Here is a 19,449-nt window from a genome sequence, read left to right as displayed (position 1 = left end):
AGGCTGCAGACAGGGTGGAGAGTCTGCGCTCCGACAGCGTAGACATAGCATCAGGCCACACAGAGGCTTCCTTGTCTATAAACACAACCTGTTGCTGCTCTCTCAAGAGTATGCTATGCAGGGAATGCCAAAAGGATTAGCGCCTAGCCATTTGAGATAATGGGGAAAAATGAGACGTGATGTGGCGGAGGAAAGCAACAAAGAGTCAAGGACGAGACAGCATCACATTTCTTACATTCTCTTGTGTTTATGCCGCAATCGGTGGTTAATCTGTCCAAAATTAGCCAAGAAAAAAAACATAACAAGGTGGCAAGAAATCACATACTCGAAGATAGTTTCATTTTTGTGTTTATTTGCTGTGTACATCATACACAAACTTCTTTGGAATAAAAGCCGAACCTCTCGTGTGTGAAATTAAAAAAGGAGAATCAGAAGTTACGTCGCCACTTTGCAAAACATGCAAACAAATTTTTATTTTTTTCTTAACAGGGAGATCTGAAAAAAATCCAGGTGGAAAGATTCTCAGGAGTGTGCCATGCTCATGATTAATACAGAAAATAATTGACATTGCAAGTAACTGCGTTATTTTATCACGTGTACAAAAATAACATGCCCTTGAGTTCAGTAATACTCTCAGTCTAACCTCCACATACCTCAGCAGTTCACATTACAGTGGCGCAGTCCAGGGCAAGCAATGGAAATGACCTTTCATTAAGATAAAGCGGGAATAACTGAAGAATGGATGAGGTGAAGGTGAGGTAGGATCTGCGGTTACCAGGGAGAGCAGGGCGGCTTCAGCCCCTTTTGCATGTTTTGTGATGGGAATCGGGTTGACCGAGTTAACATCTGTAAGCTGCCAGATGGTGGAAATGACATCCTAAAGCATCTGGCAGGAAAGGCCTGTCAGCTTGAGTTCTTTTACTCTTATAATATATTACTTTTTTATATATATGAAATTTCAGTGAAACACAAATATTCGCCTGCTGAATCCAGTTCACAGTCACAGGACAGACAGGGTGTTTATTCCTGTTTTCATTCCTGAAACTCTTAAGCTTACCCAGCAGTGACCACTGAATAGGTGTGGAAATCTGTGAGTGGGTCACATTAAATATCCTGAACACTGATCCTAACTAAGGGTTGAAAAATGAATTTCAAATAATGAAAACTAGCTAAGCATGGCTCCTTTTTTTTCAGGACAAAGAAGCTTCTTTGAATCCAGCTCAGTGATTAACATTATATGAGATGAAATATCTGTAAGGAGTCAAAACTATATTTCTATGTGTCATTTCCTCACTCTGTCCAGTTCAGTGCATTAACAACCCCATGGGGGTGCCTCACATGTTTGTTCCAACGCCTGCGTTTAAGGAGTAAAAAAAAAAGAAAAGCGACACACAAACTAAACTGGGACAGATTCGAATGAGGTACTCATGGTTCACTTCACACTCACACAGCATTTTTCCTGTTGGAAAAAACATAGCTTAGTGGTTTTCCATTTTAAATTAGTCATTAGGAAGAGCGGTGATGTCAAGGAGGCTAAGCTGGGTTGACTGTGTCAAACAAACACACACTTATGTGCCTTGTGAGGATTCACAGGGGGCTCATTTCAAATCAGTTCTTATCTGGTTATGCAAATAAATGAAAAGAAGCTACAAATGGAGAGGACAGTAATCCAGCGCCCACTCCACACACACACTCATACACATTTATGATAATGGGGGAAAAAATGCGACGGAAAATAGCTCCATTTGCCATAAAGGTCACAAAACACTTCCTTAGGCTCTATAAATACAACAAATCAGATTGACAGGATATAAGTATTAGCAGTTATTCTCTAATTTAAAGAAGCTGTGCCTTTGGAGTGAAGGGAGCAAAGGTAGATGCGTGTCATGAAATGCTAATCCTGTGAATGTTGACCACTGAAACAAATCCAGCGTCTTTGACTCTCGTTTGAAATGTAAAAATTCAAATCATATTTTGAAGCCAGATTCGATTGACGAAACTGTTTGAGCCTCAAAAGTTAAAAAAACCAAACAATGTTGCACTCTGTTGCAGCCCACAGAGGATAACGTACTTTAAATTTATGTGAACTACACAACACCTACACAGCGCTCAATGGCACAGGGATCCTTGTCCAGCTATCAAACCGTTGATTCTTTGGGTCCTTCACGGGCGGCGTTTTTACACCCGTAAAGCCATTTGATGACACGAGCATTTCTCTCAATTATTGACACGCCAGTGGGAAGCTGCTCAGCCAGCTCCTCCTCAAACAGTCCATCTCCTGAGTGGCGGGAGAACTCACTGGGCTCCGAGCCTCCACAGACGTCCCCGCCCACGCTGCGGAGCGCCAACGAGAGAGTGTCTATAGAGCTGGCCCCTGAGAGGAAATTCTGGCGACCCAGACGCTCTACCATATCTATGTCCAGCCCGCAGAAGTCAAAGAAATGCTCCTGCTCCGATAACGCTACTGAGCAGCGCAGATGTAAGTCTGACTTGGAGCGCCGCAACTCTCCAAACTGTCTTCTGGGTGCCGGTGGTGACGCTCGTTTCCACGGGTCATTCTCATCGTCATGCTTGTTTGAGTGGTTTCCATTGGTAACTCCATCGCCGGTGCCATTTGTAAAGCCATTCTTAATCTCTTCAAGCGTGCAGCTTAACCCGGAGCTGGGGGCAGACTCTGGGCTGCGCTCGTGGTCAGTTTTGCTGGACCTCCTGCTCCCCGGTCCCCCGTCTGGCGCATCTTTATCGTTGGTCCAAGACATGCGAGAGTCGCCATCCCGGGATGACGCTTTCTCTTCACCGATAACCATTTTCTGGATTCTGCTCTCACCTCCACTACTCTTCTCCCTCATGGATCCCTGGAAGAGGCGGCGGACGAAACTGTAGCCCTTTATCTCCATGTTATTGTTTTCTCCCACCGCTGTACTGCTCGGGCTCTTGCACTCTTTTTTCTGCCGGTAGATGACGAGGGAGTCTGGCCTCAGCATGCGTTTGCCTGTACTCCTTCGGAGAATGGGAGCGCTGTGTGGCGCTACCAAGGTGTTAAGTCCAGGTGTGCGCGGGCTGGGGGGCGCATTGTTCACATTGCTCCTGTTATGTGCCTCAACATCGACAGAAGTCCGTCTGTTCTCCTTTCTCGAGTCATCGTTTTCATTTTCGTCTCTTGCAGCGAAGGAGCCACAGACCGGAGGGAATGGAGTGTTGGACGGACGCTGTGGGGGAAGATGAGGCGTCAGGCTTGCAGGGATGGTGATTGCTCGCCGGGGTGGCGGCGGTGGGGTGGCACAGGGTACAAGTACAGGCTCTTGCTTGGTGTTGATCACCTGCTGGCTTTTAACATACTTGGCTTTGTCTGCCTCGAGTCTCTCCACGGCGCTGACTGAGCGGCCGTGACCGCCGCCATCAATCTGCCTACGCAAGTAGTCTGGACCCTTGTTGAGAAGCCTCAGAGGTGAAGGAGATCCAATTGGCGTTAGGGGCTTCATGTTAATTCACCGAGCTGGAAAAGACATCAAAACCGCAGCCTCCAAACTGACTCACAGCTCCCGACGTCCCACAGTGAGCTGTTGTAAGCTCTGTGAAATTTCAAGCCTAGTGGGAGCGTTTAGAAAAGTTTCTAACTATAGAGGACTGGCAGCTCCCATTCCTGTACTCACAGCTCTTAAATGTTTTTTGAACAATAATAGACCAAGTAGCAATTCAGGAAACCACAAAATCCAAGATTGTTGTAACTTTTTCTATAGATAGCCAACTGACTCTTTGTTGGGCAGTGTAAGAACCCAGGCAAATTGATATCTCTATCCAGTATTTATAAAGGCATCTGGATAGGCAGGGAACAGGGAAGTCCTTTTTTGTCAGCCTGAAGCTCTCCCAAATGAGATGCTCCCTGCCCACAGTGCAGCAGAAATAGCAGGCAGGGTGTAGTTTGAAAGGGTTACTTCTTCCTCCCCCACTTTTTCTTCTCTCTTTTTCTCTACCAACAACACCCTTCACTGTTGATCTTTTCAGTGGCGACTGCCGGGAGAAATTAGATATACCAGCCTCAAATATTTGCTTTGCACAGGGCGTTTAAGGGACGCCAGGTCAAGACTTTTGTTTGACGCCCGTCGTGGTTGAGCTGACTTGAGGGTGGCCGGCACCGATGCACTTGATTTGTTGATGGACAGATGGCGGAGAAGCAGTTCGCATTCTTCACCTGTGTGGACCCCTGGAAGAGGCAGAGAGAGAGAGAGTGGTTTTAGTTCTCAGTGCTACTTTCAAAGGCAGTGGTGCCTTAAGCCGATCATAGATTGTGATTATTTAAAGCTGGAGGGGGGGAGCGACAATATCCCGTCATTGATGAATGAATGGAAACATGGATACAGCACTGTTTGCTGTCCAGACAGGATGATGACATGTCCGTCTCCACCTGTTTTCTGAACAGGAAGGCAGAGAGACTCATTATGATGTCCTATTAGAACAATTGTTTCAGCTGTGTTTATGACTGCAAACTCAACATCCTTTATTATTGATCACCGAAAACACAGGACAAAAAAACTAGTCGCGATACTAATTCCTCTTTTTGTCACAGCTATTAGACTCAAATAACATGATGTGTAACTGGAGAGGCAAAAAAAAAAGAGTTTCTGACAGCTTGCTGTAGCTTACTTCTTTAAATTAATGCAAAATAAAGCTGGTGAACACCTTTGAAGGGATCTTTTATAGCCACAGTAATGCTGCTTGTTATTTAAATGAAAAACCACTACAAAAGTTCAGTAAAGACAGTAAAACTAATGAGGCATGGCACCGTGACAGATGTTGCTTTTTTTAAAAAATTACTATGCTCTGCTTTATATTACATTTTCCTGCTATATGAGGATTTGGTGGAGCAAGCGGGGAGGAGGGTGCACGTGCCTATAACAGCCTCAGCCTGAGGAGTATTTATAGCTTTACGCCATCCCGGCACAGTTATCATATGTCTATGTATGTGTATATATGTGCGTGTTAGTGCATGCGGTCATGGGTATTTGTTTCCTGTAAGCATTTCTTTGTGTGTGTGTGTGCCAGCACAAGGCAGCGAGGGGCTGCCCTGTAAATGAAAGAGGGGTGCATGCAGAGTTTGGGTGCTGTGAAAGCCTTTCTGTCTGAAAAGCAGCGAGTGTCTGCCAAGTGCAAGCTGGAAAGCCAAAGAAGCCATCTTTAAAACCTGAAGCTGGTATTTATACTCTGGGGCCACAGGTGGAGTGTGTTTTCAATTCACCTTCCCTCAAAATGTATTAAAAGTCCATCTGGGGAGACAAATGCCCCTTGTGGTGTGTTGGACAGCAGGAGGGTGTTATACCGTTGCGCTTACTGTTCTCTCAGGTCCCTCAAGTGTCATCAAATGCTATTTTGGCTTTTCCTTCACAAAAGCTAAAACAATGAATGACCAGGAAAGAGGATCCGTGTCTCCAGTCAGGATGAACCACATGACACCGGCAATAGCAAAAACACCACAACATATACTCCTTTCTTATATTTTTGACTAATACTAATCAGATAACAGAGTGACACGAAACAAAGAAAACAATAACACACATAATTTATCCAACTATTTATAAAACTGGAGCAGTTTCTTGAAAAAGTCATACATGCACACTCGCATGTTATTATTACTTATTTTCTTGAAACTGAAATCTTCTGAAATCATATCACTTTAAACAATTTTTTACTCTATGTGCGTCTATTTTATTTAACCTCTTAATGTAAATTATAACATTCATAAGTTAAAAAAATATTTTCATATTTTTGTTTTACAAAATAAGCAACTTAGCTTACATTAAATAAACATCATTATAGCTGATTACATCACTTTCCAATTCCTGTGTTTCAATCAATTTTTTTATATGTTTCTTTCTTTTTACTCTTGTGCCTCTAACTGCTAATATCAAATTGTTGATATTTAAGAAGGTGAGCTAGAATTTCACCAAACCTTCTACCCTTATTCAGTCTCCATACGCCTGAGGAACCCTGTCAAATGGCGCTATAAATTACCTGACGATGGGGGAAATGGCATACCGGCTAGTTTTTCCAGATGTCGGGTATGTGGGAGCTCGGGAAAGTCAGCCATTGTTTTGGTAGGTTTTGAGAAAAATCACAACAGGTGTGGAAGCTAAAAAAACCCAAGAAAAATTGGTGGAAAATGTGGAGGAAATGAGGATGCAGGTTATGGTCTGTGGTTAGAGTTATGGGGTATTTATTAGGCATCTTTCTTCTTCTTTCTTCTGATCCCCATCTGAGTTCAAAATAAAAAATTGAGAGAGTAATGCTACCACAGCGTTAAAGAAGATTATCGCCATAGGAGCCTAAACTAAGTTGTTAATCCTAACAGTGACTTTCTAGTGACGGGGTGGAGTTAAATATAGAAAGAAATATGAAGAACACAAGGACAATATATGAATACAAGAACTGGTAAATGTCAGCTAATCCTTGAAAACCACAGTAATATGCAGTATCTGTATTTGTTCTACTTCCAATGCTTTTTGTGTTCTCTTGTGATGCCAGTGTGCGTTCAATGAATGTGACATTAGGAGCATGAAGAAAACAAGCCACTTTCATAGGTTACGTCTTGCTCAAAGTGCTATCTGGGACATCACATGACTAAGTGAATCACAGTGGTTTGGAACATAATATATGAATGAACAACTGCACTAAGAAGACTGTCATTGGTGTAAGTGTTGGGATTTATGGCCATCTTTAGCTCCATTTCTTCAATCTTGGACTTAGGGTAGCTTTGCAAGATTTCACAGTTCAAGATAATCCTTATTTGTTTCATACTGGGTCTTAGTGCAGTCCCTCTAAACTCATCTCCTTCTCTTCAAGCCAACTTTCTACTCATTGGCTGCCCCTCACAACCAGAAGGTTTAGCAGGCTTCTGTTCACGGCTAATGATGACGACCATACTAACCACTCACAATGACATCACACAGACCCAAGAGTGAAAAAAATGCGTGAGGTCAAAGCCTGAGCTTTTGTCTCACAGGGATCACTTACTGATGTGACTGTGCTTGATATCCACATTAAACCATTATGACTGTAATTATATGAATAGTAGCATCAGAGGTCATTTTTTAAGGCATTTATCTGAACATAATATAATAAAACACTAAAACCGAAATCGGGAAAACCAGAAAGAAGGAACACACATGTGCACAAAACCACAGGGGACACCAGTGACTCAACTGGGATTTGCTGGAGAACAATAGCTGCCATTAGTTCTTTTGACTATAATGAGCCAAATTAGTACCCAGCACCTTCTCCTGTGATCTTGAAGCTTGTGCAAAGCATGAGATAGCCTTGGGATTTTCTCTCGTGTTTCACGACTTCTTTTGTCTCTCATTGCAGGTTGTCATTAACCTCTAAACCCATCCCTTCTGTTCTCGTCTCTACAGTGAACATCACCCCACCTTCTCCTTCCTATTGCTACCCAAGCTCATTTGCCTGCACTCTCCTGCGTTACTTCCCACTCTTCAGCTCCTCTGCACATGCTACAGGGCTTCTCTGCCCTTTCATTTCACTCCCTACTCCATCACTCTCTTCTTGTAAACATATATTTTCCTTCTCTCTTTCTATCTCTTTCCATCTCCTGCTCCATTTACTGTTACTTACAGTGTGATCTTCAAAAGCTTTTTCCCATCTTAAGCCAACATATATTTGTTCTATTTATCAGAACTGACTATGTGTATGTTATAGCAAAGCGGGCTCCAAACATACAGGCTTTGCAATGAATGTTAAACATCACAACATGAAAAACAAAAAAAGAATAAGAAGAAACTTAAAGACGGGGTGAAAAGCCAACAATCGTAAAAGTGAGCTGAGACACAACAGGAGTTTGATGGTTTAGATTGTACATATAAAAACTGACTGAACTAGTTTTGCTAGAATGAAACCCAGAAAAGGAAGTTCAAACTCTTGGGGAATTTCTGTCAGGCTGCAAACGCATCCAAATGTCAAAAATTACAAACACTGCCCACCAGATTCCGACATGTAGGGACAAATGTTTCAGGCACTGTGAACAAATGATGAATTACAAATAATTACAACAGCCTACAGCTATTTTATCCAACTACAAGGTTGTAACAAACTAGAAGAGTCTGCAGAAACATCAAACGTGTGATGCAAAAGTAATACCTGGGACATGCAGCAGAAAGCAGAGCTCCAAAAACCAGACATCAGTGAATTCTCACATCACCAGCTCTCCATGTCTGTGCAATTTCCATCGATGTGTTCTTTAATAAAACTCCTCTGTCTGTCTATCTGCCTCTCCTCTCTCGGCCTTTCATCTCTCCCGCATTTCCCCTCTGTGAAGCGGATGGACCATCCTGCAGGGGAGGCTTACCCAGGCGCCCCCATGCAGCTAAAGAGGAACCAGATGTTTTGTGTCATGCTACATCAAAATGCTTGGACAGAGACCTGTCATGGGAAGGCACAGTGGAGTTCGTTTTTCTTTTTAATCAGCAGCACTGTTTGTGCCACATGCATTTGACCCAGTGAGAGAACAAAGCGGGTCACATTTAGGCCTCGTTATCAGTTATATTGTCAGGTGGTTCTTCTTCTGAAAGTGCTGCCCCAGAAGCTAAACACACAAAAAGACCCAGGAAGTGTTTGTTTGCTTCAAGCGAGCCTCTAGAAGGATAGCTTCATCGAGGCATGCTTGGAAATCCAGAGAAAACCCAGCTGGTCCTGGATCAGAAGGTTAAAGGAAGTTTCTCTGTGAATTATGTATTTAGTGAAGTAAACACATGATAAGATGTTAATAAATTCAAAAAGACCACCTTTGAAGCTCTCGGGAGGTTATTCTGCACCTGTCAAATTAATCTTTGGACAGATGAGGGGCATCTGCTGCTGACAAAGAGCCAACTGGCCATCTCCAGCATCTTCCCTCTCTTTCACTGTCTTGCATTTCTCCCTTTCTTTATATGAACATCTGGCACAACTATTAAGGATGACAGTGACTAACAATCCTCCCTAATGGACTGAAATGTCTCAGTGTTCAAACGTTAACCAACGCTCATTCAAAGAAGACTTTATGTCATGACGGAGCATCTGCACACATAAGTGTCTCTACAGTGTGGATAAAAGTGTCTGCCACTAATGAGCCACGATTCATGACCGCAGGCTTCGGTCATTAACCAACACTGCAAACACAGGACTCAAGAAGTCTGTCGTGGGCCAGGACAAAGCAAAGGAGGCGTTGTCTTCTCCCCTCCAAACAAAAGAGACAAACTGGGCTGTCTTCGCATCATTAACGGGCTCCAACAATGGTCTCCTATAGGTAAGTCAGACTTGGTCTGCCTCATTAGTCAGGAAGGGAAAAGAACAACATGATGACAATAAAATGTAAGAGATTAAGACACATGATAGATAGGCTACTGCCCCCCTCAAAAACAAAGCCAACTGTAAATCTTATCATGCCTGTGAGGCCTTCAGTGCTATTAGCCACGTGATCTACGGTTCGAGGCTACGCAAGGGATTTCTCCGCATTCATGAGGAGCAGCAGCAGGCCACCTGGGATGGCTTAAGAAACCCCCAACCTGAATAGACCTCTTTGCAAACTGTAAACTGGACAAGATGCGCTCTAAACACACTGCTCTGGCTCTTTTGTCATTCAATGCTAATCATCGTGGGGGCAACTGAACATTGGAGAGCCACGCCAAAAACATGTACTCAGGCTAATGGTGGGTGTGGGTACAAGTACATGAGAACTGGATACAAAAAAAGCCAAGAATGAAAAAAACAACAACCCCAAAACGAAACAGGGAAGACTGTAAAAAGATTTGACCTTATCTGATAATCAGGTATTAGGAGCATTAGCATAGTTATGAGCTAAAATTCAGCTAATAAAGGAAGATTGCACATATACGTACATACCTAAATTATCTCAACTTACTATTTTACATCATCACAGCTGGCCAACAGCACAGCTAATAATTAACTAATGACTTCATTACACTTAAAGTCAAGTCTTTATTTGCTGATTTTACATAATCTTGTAGTAGAAAATTAAGCACACAATCAAAGCACAGAGGTCTACCCAAGGCAGCAAGCGACTCACAATAAACCAAAGCCTTTTGAACATAAGTGCTAATTATCAGTCGATTAACTCTGCGCTCTGCAGCATAATCAATAAAATGAATTAGCCTATTTGTAAATGTTGACACAGTTCTACTTTATAGCATTGGAAAAAACATTTTAGCAGTGGAAAGCAAAGGTATTATATTGCATATAAGAGTCGGGCAAAGTGTAACAAGCATTATTTGTTTATACTACACTGGCTAATCAGTCAAAATATGATCATAAGTAGCTTAATTAATAGAAGAGACTGTAATTGTATGTTGAGGTAATCAGTAAGAGAGCTATCACCCTGACATTACAGTAATTTAATTAACATTGTGCAATCTCCCCCTCCTATTACAGTCATTATACTGGAAGCCAAGCCTTTATCACGGCTGTAACACCCAAGCAGTGCTTACGCCGATAAGGCCAGCTCCAGGATAAAGTGTGCATATTTATTTATTTATTTTTATCAACAGGCAGGGCAAGTTCCTTTTCTTTTGAGCACAGGGCTCAGGAAGGCTTCTGTTACTTGTGATTACCGAATAGCTCTGAACCATAAAGTTTTATGAATCACTATTTGCTTTTCCAGCTATAACATTACAACAAAGCAAAAAGAAACGCACGTAAGCTTTGCCTGTCAAAGTCTCTGAAAATAAAAGGCATCTTAAAATCTGCTCTCCATCGAGATAGAACGAGGACGCTATTTTATCATCCGAATGCCAATTTTAAAACTTAGAAAGTTTATAAGTGTAAAGATCTAAAGTTAGAGGCCTGTGATCCGTCCACCAAGTGCCAAGTGCGTGGAAATCTAATAATCCACGCTATAGAGAGACACCTGAGCCTGCCAGTAATGCAGGAATGTTAAGCTGCCTTATGATACCTCACTGTGAGAAATGTACAGAAAATATATGATCAAAGAGAAATACCCAGACAATGCAGGCAGGGATCCACATAGACACTGGATTAAAATGATAGTGGTACAGTAAAGTAATCATTGTGTAAATGGGCACTTCTTCTGTTTTATTTATGGGGAAATTACCAGTTATTTGGAGAGCAGTTGCTAACAGCACAGTTATATAATCCATTTTGCCTTTGTTATTAACAAGGAATTGATTTTTAACTGTCCCTGTTTTCAGAGCATTGATCTATTTACGCACATGAAAAACGTGTCCTACAAAGGCAGGTCACCCGGCAGTCAGACTGATAAAGCCCTTTGTTCTGACATCTCAAATGTGAATATAGGGCACAGGAAGGAAGCAGCAGCAATGTGGTAAGCAGAGACCATGAAATGTCCGTGAAATCCAGCGACAGGCAAAATAATTGTGGAAATTGTGCAGGTACTGAGTTAAGCCTTGATTATACTCTGTTGCGGACACTGACAGCTGGAGGCCCGACGGCCGATTAGCTATTCCTGTTTAACTTCCACTTGAAGTTGACCGCCTGGGGAGCATACGAAGTTGGTGCACTGTGATGTAAATTCTCCACAGAGAAGTTGGTAGGCACGTGGACAAAACCCCAAACCTCGCGCTAATACCGAGTTCCAGATTAGGTCGAAGTCGGAATTTCCGAGTTCCCAGTCAGAATTTAAATCTGAAAAGCCCCCTCAACTACTCAAAAGGTCGGACCAGTCCCACCAACTCCGAGTTAATAACCCGAGACGGCTGCAGTGAACATAAACAGTAATAAAACCGTAAAACTTTTAATCTGTTTTGTATTTGTGAGTTGCTAAATAAACCATATGCAGAGCACTGACCAGACTCTATCCATGAAGGAGAAGCAGCTGTGTTTTTAACTACAAATAAGTATTACCCTGTACTGCTAGTGATACATGAACTTCCCAAGAACCAAAACACACCCTTTTTCTTCTCACTTTTCCAGCTTTACTACTAGAATACACTATGTTGGAAATCAGGAGTGACAATACTCCCAAATACTGACATTGATACTTTTTTGCAAAAATATTTCTGGTTGTATTGGAGTCTCTGGGAAAACAGACCTTGGATCCCTTGTTCTGTAGCCTCAATAAACACTTTCCTGATTACTTTATGGGCTTAATCACTAGTTACCATCAGTCAACATCAGTCTAAGCAGAGATTCCCAGACCTCCCTTTCTCCAGCCCTGTCCTCCAGCTTTTGTGGTTTGATCCCAAGGCACTCCCAAGCCAATCTCTCCACAGTGTCCTGGTCTGCCCTGAAGCTTCTTAACATTTGCACATGCCTAAAAGGATCTCACCTAGGAGATGCCAGAACCACCTCAACTTGCTTCTTTCATTATTATTAGGTGGCTCTACTCGGAGCCCATCCAGAATGACCAAGCTCCTTACCCTACCTCTGAAGCCTTGATTATACTCTGTTGCAGACACAGTCAGCTGGGGAAACCATGACCTAGTCGTCATTTCTCTTATACTTCTTTGAAATCCTCTTGAAGTCTATAAATTCTCCATATAAGAATCCACAAACATCACAAAAGACAGGAAGGCCCGTCGGCGGACATCGCACAGCCTTCACATTCACTGTCTGGTGACAAAAGTTACGTCAGTCCAACCCAAGCTGACCGAAGTGAATCCTAGTGCATGCAGAATGTATAATAAAGGCCTAAGGGACAGCCTTCGGAGAGAGCAAATTTGCCCCTCTTGTATCCACCATCTCATTTTTTGGGTCACGACCCACAGTTTGTGGCCAAAGATCCACCGGTAAAAGCTTCGCTTTGCCTTCCACTCTCGTCTCTTCTCTCTTCAACTCAATAAACCACGATGATGTTCATGTTATAAACTGTGGCTGTTCTAAGAGTCCGAAGGGACTCTTAAACAACCTGTTGTCAGCCAATAAACGTGCTTTGACTTGGATGCTTGCCACGTCCACTTTCAAAACACCAAAATATTGACAGTGAAGACTCTCACCTCGAGGGTTGGGTTGCATCAGCATGGTTACATCCATCTTTTATACTGTCTATGATCCAAACATAACCTGTTTTTGTGGGGGACACGTGTACATTCAAGGGGGAAAGAAACCGTGTAGCGTAGTGTGTGCAAGAGCTACGTTTATAGAGTTAGTACGCACATATCCCAGCGCTGGACGGCATTGTTTAGTAAACTATAACCACCACTGCTGCTCCCTCCACATGCCAGTCTGGATTATGTGACCAGCAATACAAACCACTGTGACCTAATGTGTGTGTGCGAGTGTGTGTGCGGCACATCCCCGGACTGGGAATGCACTGTGCAACTCAGGGTAACAAAGCCCTCCCCCCTCGAATAAAAGCCTGCCCGGAGGCTGTTTATACAGTACAGTACAGAGGCATAAATCTGGACATGTCCCTCAATCTCCCAGAGTCTTAAATTATGAAGCAGTGTTCTCACACTGTGAACCCTCGTTAAGCTCTCAGCTGGTGTGAATGCTCTGAGAGACAGCTTTGTCTGGCCAACTGCCAGATGTTTTATTTCACAAAGTCGGCACATTTTTCCCTCTGCCAGGCATACGTCGGCTTCACCAAAGCGACAAAAGAGGCTTTAGCAGCAACTAAAAAGTCAAAAGCGGTGTTACATCAAACAGTGGTTTACCTGCCTTTTTGCTGACTGAAACAGTGCAGAAATATACTCTCCACAATGACTGACTAAAAGAGTTTACTGACAGCTAGATGAGTAAGAGCGCACAAGAATTGATTAAAGCCGTGTGAGAGCACAGGGGCCACATATGAGCGAACAGCAACTCAATCCAGAACTCCAAGTTAAAGTAAAAGGAAAGACAGCCAGAGTAGCATCTGTGTAACCCCACCCTCTTTTCACACACAGGGTTGCTAAAAGGACACTCACGAAACCCTTGCAGAATTATTCTAAGCACATGTTGCTGATGTTAGCGGTAAAAGGTTAGCACTAACTTGTGAGTACTTGTGACAGGACTGTTTGGGGTCGGTTAAGGCTTAAAGCATCTCCAGCTGTGCCTTGTCCCCAAACACTGGGTCATCTGTAACTATGGTGTCCCCGAGCCCATCTACTTCCTCCTCCTGCATCCCCACACATTCTCCACCACTTTAAATGTGTCAGCATTGATTTGCAATCAACACGGCGGGGCGCAAAAGTTTGCAACTCCAGATGAAATAAAACGCTCTGCATGCCGCTTCTTATAATGTAAACTTTCTCAAACACTTCTGGTGATTGGATACTTGAAGGTTGCTCATCCAATTCAGCTTTAATCCAGGAAAATCCCTGGTTTAAAATCCCCCATATTCAGTGTTTAACAGTGATCATTAATTATTTAGGGGTAAGCAGTCAAAAAGCGAATGCAGCAAGACGGCTGTATCAGGAATGTGTGGGTGCAGTTTGATTTAATCTGACCGACACAGCTCGAAACGTAAGCAAAATACCCCCTAAATCTAGAAATACTGCAAAAGCTAAATCCTGACTGCCACAAAAACTTTTAAAAAAGAGATCTTTTTATAGCTTTGTGATGTCTACTGAAACCCAGAGAGAAACTAGGCCATTAAAAGAAACGTCACGTGCTAAAAACATGCACGTCCAATCCCAAGAAACCACGAAAAGGACAGATAAGTTTGAAATATTCAGTGTGAGATGCCACAGATCAGAGTCCAACACTCATCTATTTCAAACTCACTAAAATGAGGTAACTCCTCCTTAAAAACTGCAAGAATCACCCACAGCCTCCCACACAAAGACCTTACACTAAGCTTTTCTGTTTGTCCTCTCTGCCATCTATACTTAGTTGTTAACCTTTGCTGAACCTGCCAGCTGTCTTCTCTCATTACCGATCAACCGACCTGCTTCCCGACTAACAGCACCCCGAGTGCCACGGAAAGACAGCCTTCGATTTGTCCCTCTTCCCTCCTCTCCTCCCTCGCTTCTGTCAGAATCAGAAAACATCTGGAAGAGTCCGTGCAGTTGTATTGGCGGCCTCCTCCTCTGTCAGTGGGAATGTCCAGACTCGTGTCGTCTTCCTCACGGTCGAGCGGACACAGCGTGGCACGGCTGAGTGTGATGGGATGTGGCAGAGCTACAGAGGCGCCCAGTCGGACTGTGAACAATTACAGGGATGTGAGAGCAGCGGGGAGAAGGGCCGCTCTCACAGCTGTCACCCACGCACACACAGGGGACCGTCAGGAGATGGAGATCTGTCAGATCATGTTTCATGATTTCGTTGCTCACAATGAATTATAAATTGAGTTCGGAAGCCCGTGGAGATGGAAGTGATGTAATGCTCTCAGGTCTCTGAGAGTGGCAAGACTGATTATAATAATCATTATGTCAAAAAATTAAGTGCAAAGACTCAAAAAAGCCTGAAAAATACATCAATTTGATACTTCTGCGAATATGATTCCACACTAGTTTGCAAAAGAGAAGAAGCTCGCTACATAGATGGTAGGTTTCACTTCTCCTTTCAGCCAACTTCATGCCTGTTTGAAAAGGTTTGTTTTGTCTCTGGATGTAACTTAGAAGCTGAGTTTATCGACAAGCTCTTCCTCTCTTACACGCAGTTCCTCCTGAAAACTGTTCCCAGAGACTTTTGCCACAACGGCCCAAACAAGGCGACAAGGAGCAATAAAAGCTAAATTATAAGCCCGACGGTTTGTGTGAGAGTGTTTGAAGTCTCACACAGTTGTAAACGTCAAATGTCTAAAACCAGCTGCTGTTAAACAACACACACACACACACACACAGTCACTTAACGCAGTGCCAGGGGGAAGATGATGTCATTAGCAGGGCACATTTTCCCCTCTAATTAGAAACTCAAGCTTCACGCCGTAACTCGGGGGTCTTTACATGCAACAAAACAGGGTTTAAAGAAAACAAATGTTTGACATGGCCTCTTAAAAGGCTGCGTTTTCAAGCCCTGCTCTGCAGGAAAGCAAAACCAAGCCTTGAATTTTGATAAGAAACACATGAGTGGCCCATTGTGAACTAAAACCATGAAAAATCCTGCGGCTTCCGCTTGTTCTCTGCATTCAGCTATAATGTGGTCAAAACTCAATCAGATTATGCACTTGTGCAGCCTCGACAAAAAAACTCTGTTCATTAAAAACAAAACACGGAGAAAGTTGTAAAATAAAAGACTTAAAGATGAGGAATCTAGCTGTCCTGTGATATAGGCTCAACTTTTTCACCCATGCTGCAGAGAGATGCTAGATCTCAGCTCCTGTTTAAATGCTCATATTGTGAACATGCACATTACGTCAAACCAAACTCTCAAAAGTCAGAAAGTGAACATGAGTCTGCATGCTCCTCTAAGCATTGCATCAATAACACCATCATCATAAATATCCCTGCTGGTGCTACGAGCCAAGCGGGAAGGCAAAGACCCAAATCATATTTTATTTAGTCATGTTAATGATGTCAGGGCTCCTGTCAACACCTCAGACGGAGACTGCAGTGAGCAGCTCAGCGCCCCTGGGCTCTCTTTCCGCTTTGTAACTGGAGGATGTATTCTTGTCTGCTCTGTTGGGATCAGCATCAAACACAGATGCAGCTGTATTACTGCTGGAAAATTAGCACACTGCCACATGAATCCAGGCACAAAACTGCGACTGTTTACGACCGCCTCTGCACTGTAATTTTGCAAGCAGGTATTCAGTCAGAGAGATGTTTGCGCTGCGCACTGAATCGTGTGTATGCAGTTTGAATGATTGATGTCGTCAGTAAGCGTTTAAGACCTATGAATCACCGTAGCCGTTGGGCACGGTTCAGCATGGTTCAGCACGGAATTCGGGGATTCAAACAAAAGTGTAAGGTAGTGAAAGGTAGGGAGGAGACGGAGCTAAATCTACCTATTGAATAGAAGGCCTGGAAAGTGATTCACCAAAGACTGTGTGGAAAATTTGTCTCATATTTAAATCTTCACTAACATCCTTAAAGTAGTTAGAGAGGAGGGCTAGCACATCTGCTGAGGAAAACTCACAGTGTGCTCAGCAGCAGCATTATGGCCACGAAAAGCTCTGAGCGTGTTTGTGAGAAGGTACGAGCGAGAGCAACATTTGAGCCACTTCGTGAGCTGCATCAAAAAGCACGAATCAAACCTCCAGCCACTTATCGCAGGCCTAACCGGCACATGCTCACCTATGAATCCGAATGTGTTTACAAGACATGTGTGGTCTGTTTAGTCTGACTGTTAAGTTGTTTATGCTCCTGACCCCACGCTGATCAAACCAACTCAGGATGCTTGAGCCCTTATGAAGAGAGGTGGAGCTGCAAGGGTGGAGGTGGGTCAAGGTGGAGGTGACCCTGAGGGCACGTGATTGTCTCCTTGGAAGAGACCGTCTTTTCACTTTAGAGTGGGTGGATTGCATAATGCTCCTCCCCAACTTTTTTTTCCTATTCTTTTGAAAGTACTCAAGTAGCACCGTCTTAGTCTTTAAAATGAGCTCCTATAGTTTTAGTCGTGGTCTCAAATGATTGGCTGGTTACAAGAGAAAAAAAAAACCTTGACTTATAAGGGTTACAAAATTTGTCTTTGCTGATTAGATGCTTGGAAACCAGATCCTCATTTGGGCAATTTTCCTGATTTCATCCAGATGAAAATATTCAGTGCAGATCAAAGCTAAGCAAAGACCTGCTGCTCCAGGCCAGTGGTATTTGCAGTTATTATCAGCTGGACTTCAAGGTTGAGTTAAACCAGGGCGTCCACATATAGGGCTTACAGAGCACATGATCAATGGATGCACTTGCCACTTACAAAAAAATGTTTATGGTCTTATCAAACAGCTACCTAGAATCAGATATCCATTACAGAAAAAGCCAAACAACACATCATAAAGTTTCCAGACATAATTCTTGACTTGAAGAAGTCCTGTAGTAAATATAAAAAGGAAAGCACACACCCTGTTGACTAAGGATTATTAATATTTAACCTATTTTAATCCAAGAATACCTCAGAAGTGCTATCTGGGAGGTGAGTCTCTGGATTCTTAGTTAAGGAATAATAATGAACCAATAATAGATACCGACTTATTTAAAGCCTGTTTATTCTTTGCCATCTGTTTAACCCGTAACTGCACGCTTACTAAAATAACTCACTGAGAGTACAAAATAATCACTTAGCGGATTGGTCGATTCCTGTCCGAGTCAGCCTGATCGGTAAACTTCCAACATGTCATAAATCACCGTCAGCACAAAAATGTTATTAAAAACCGAGCGGTGGAAGCCGTAGTTCTGTCCGCACTCACCACATTCGCTCAGTTTATCCACTGTTGCTGTTGTTGTCTTTGAAATCCAGTGAAGGTGTGGAGCTCTGTGACGGACACACGGTCGGCGTGGCGCTGCGCTGTTCGCTCTGCGCGGTCTGCTGGCGCACTGACGGACAGACGCACGGCAGCGGCAGTAAAAGAGGGAGTCCCGACCTCCCCACAGCGGCGGGGGTGGGCAGGTATGACGAGGCAATGTGAAAGATTTTCAGGGAGAGGTGTTATCTGCTGAACCCCCACCCTGTCCTAAGATGATCTCATCAAACTGTTAAATCACTTCACTTTTATTACTAGTTCTTAAGAGTAGTTGTTTTATTCAGGATGATTGGTTGTGCTACTCGCACTGTTACCAGTAATCCAGCATTTGATTGGATTTAGTCTTTAATCATTATTGTTTTCTTGTAGATGGATCTGACTAATTAACACATACATGCAATTACCATGTAATACATGTGACCTGTTGTCTTAAGTTTAAACATTTTCAGAAATATGTACTTTTCAGTGCATTCACATTGCTTTTTTTTTTTTTACATCTTGTGTTCCACTTATTTATTTGTTGTTTTAGCTGTAGACAGTTTGTGATCAGTTGATACCAAATTAAAAAGCTGATCGATCTGTTGCTCGTTCCCTCTTATCATCCTCCCTCCTCCTGTGTTTTTGTTGCTTGTTCTGCAGCTCAACATGACTCGCTCAGAAAGGTCAAGCGAGAGGGAAAGAGAGCGAGAGATAAAGGAGTGATCTCCACATTTCACGCACACCTGTTTCTCATTCCCGAGCTCATCACTCTTGACGGAGCGGACAGGCCGGTGAGGAAGCACGGTGTAGCAGAGAGCCACTGGAAATATTTTACTGAGAACATAAACAGGCTCTGAAACACAGAGGTGCAAAAGGCTCCACCCAGAGTGTATAAATCATACGCAGAGTCTCCTCTCCTCCAGTCATTTGTGCTGTGCCGGCTTTGGCAAACACTTTACACGTTACATTCAACAGAGCAAAACTCATCCAGTCAAGCTTCTATGTAGCTCACAGGGTAAGTGTTGAACTGATGTTTTAAAATAGGAAAATATGCAAATGTGAACCATAAAAATAGCAAAAGGGCTCAACAAAGCCTTAGAAGGTTATATCTTTTAAAACGAGATCAAGAAACATCTGTATTATAAAGGAAAGACACTTCCAGAATACAAGTTCCA

General features: G+C 43.1%; 1 protein-coding gene across 1 annotated transcript; it reads right to left on the bottom strand.

Moving 5' to 3' along the window:
• Nucleotides 1-338: 338 nt before the first annotated feature.
• fam110d (family with sequence similarity 110 member D) lies at nucleotides 339-18,356 on the bottom strand. Its single transcript, XM_085471932.1, has 2 exons — nucleotides 18,242-18,356; nucleotides 339-4,204 (listed from the first exon to the last, which is right to left on the bottom strand). The coding sequence occupies exon 2, from the start codon at nucleotides 3,480-3,482 to the stop codon at nucleotides 2,139-2,141; it is 1,344 nt and encodes a 447-aa protein (XP_085328058.1). The 5' UTR covers nucleotides 3,483-4,204; nucleotides 18,242-18,356; the 3' UTR covers nucleotides 339-2,138.
• Between the last annotated feature and the right edge of the window lie 1,093 nt (nucleotides 18,357-19,449).

The sequence above is a fragment of the Copadichromis virginalis genome, linkage group LG11 (assembly GCF_057382275.1).
Source record: "Copadichromis virginalis isolate Kocher_CV1m ecotype Utaka linkage group LG11, C_Virginalis_male_GT1.1, whole genome shotgun sequence".
In the NCBI taxonomy this organism is placed as follows: domain Eukaryota; kingdom Metazoa; phylum Chordata; class Actinopteri; order Cichliformes; family Cichlidae; genus Copadichromis; species Copadichromis virginalis.
Note: the sequence above shows the minus strand (reverse complement) of the source record. Positions and strands in the feature narration are given on the sequence as shown.

Bases quoted from the DNA above. Each gene is read 5' to 3' on its own strand.
- fam110d (XM_085471932.1), bottom strand. From the start codon at position 3,482: ATGAAGCCCCTAACGCCAATTGGATCTCCTTCACCTCTGAGGCTTCTC.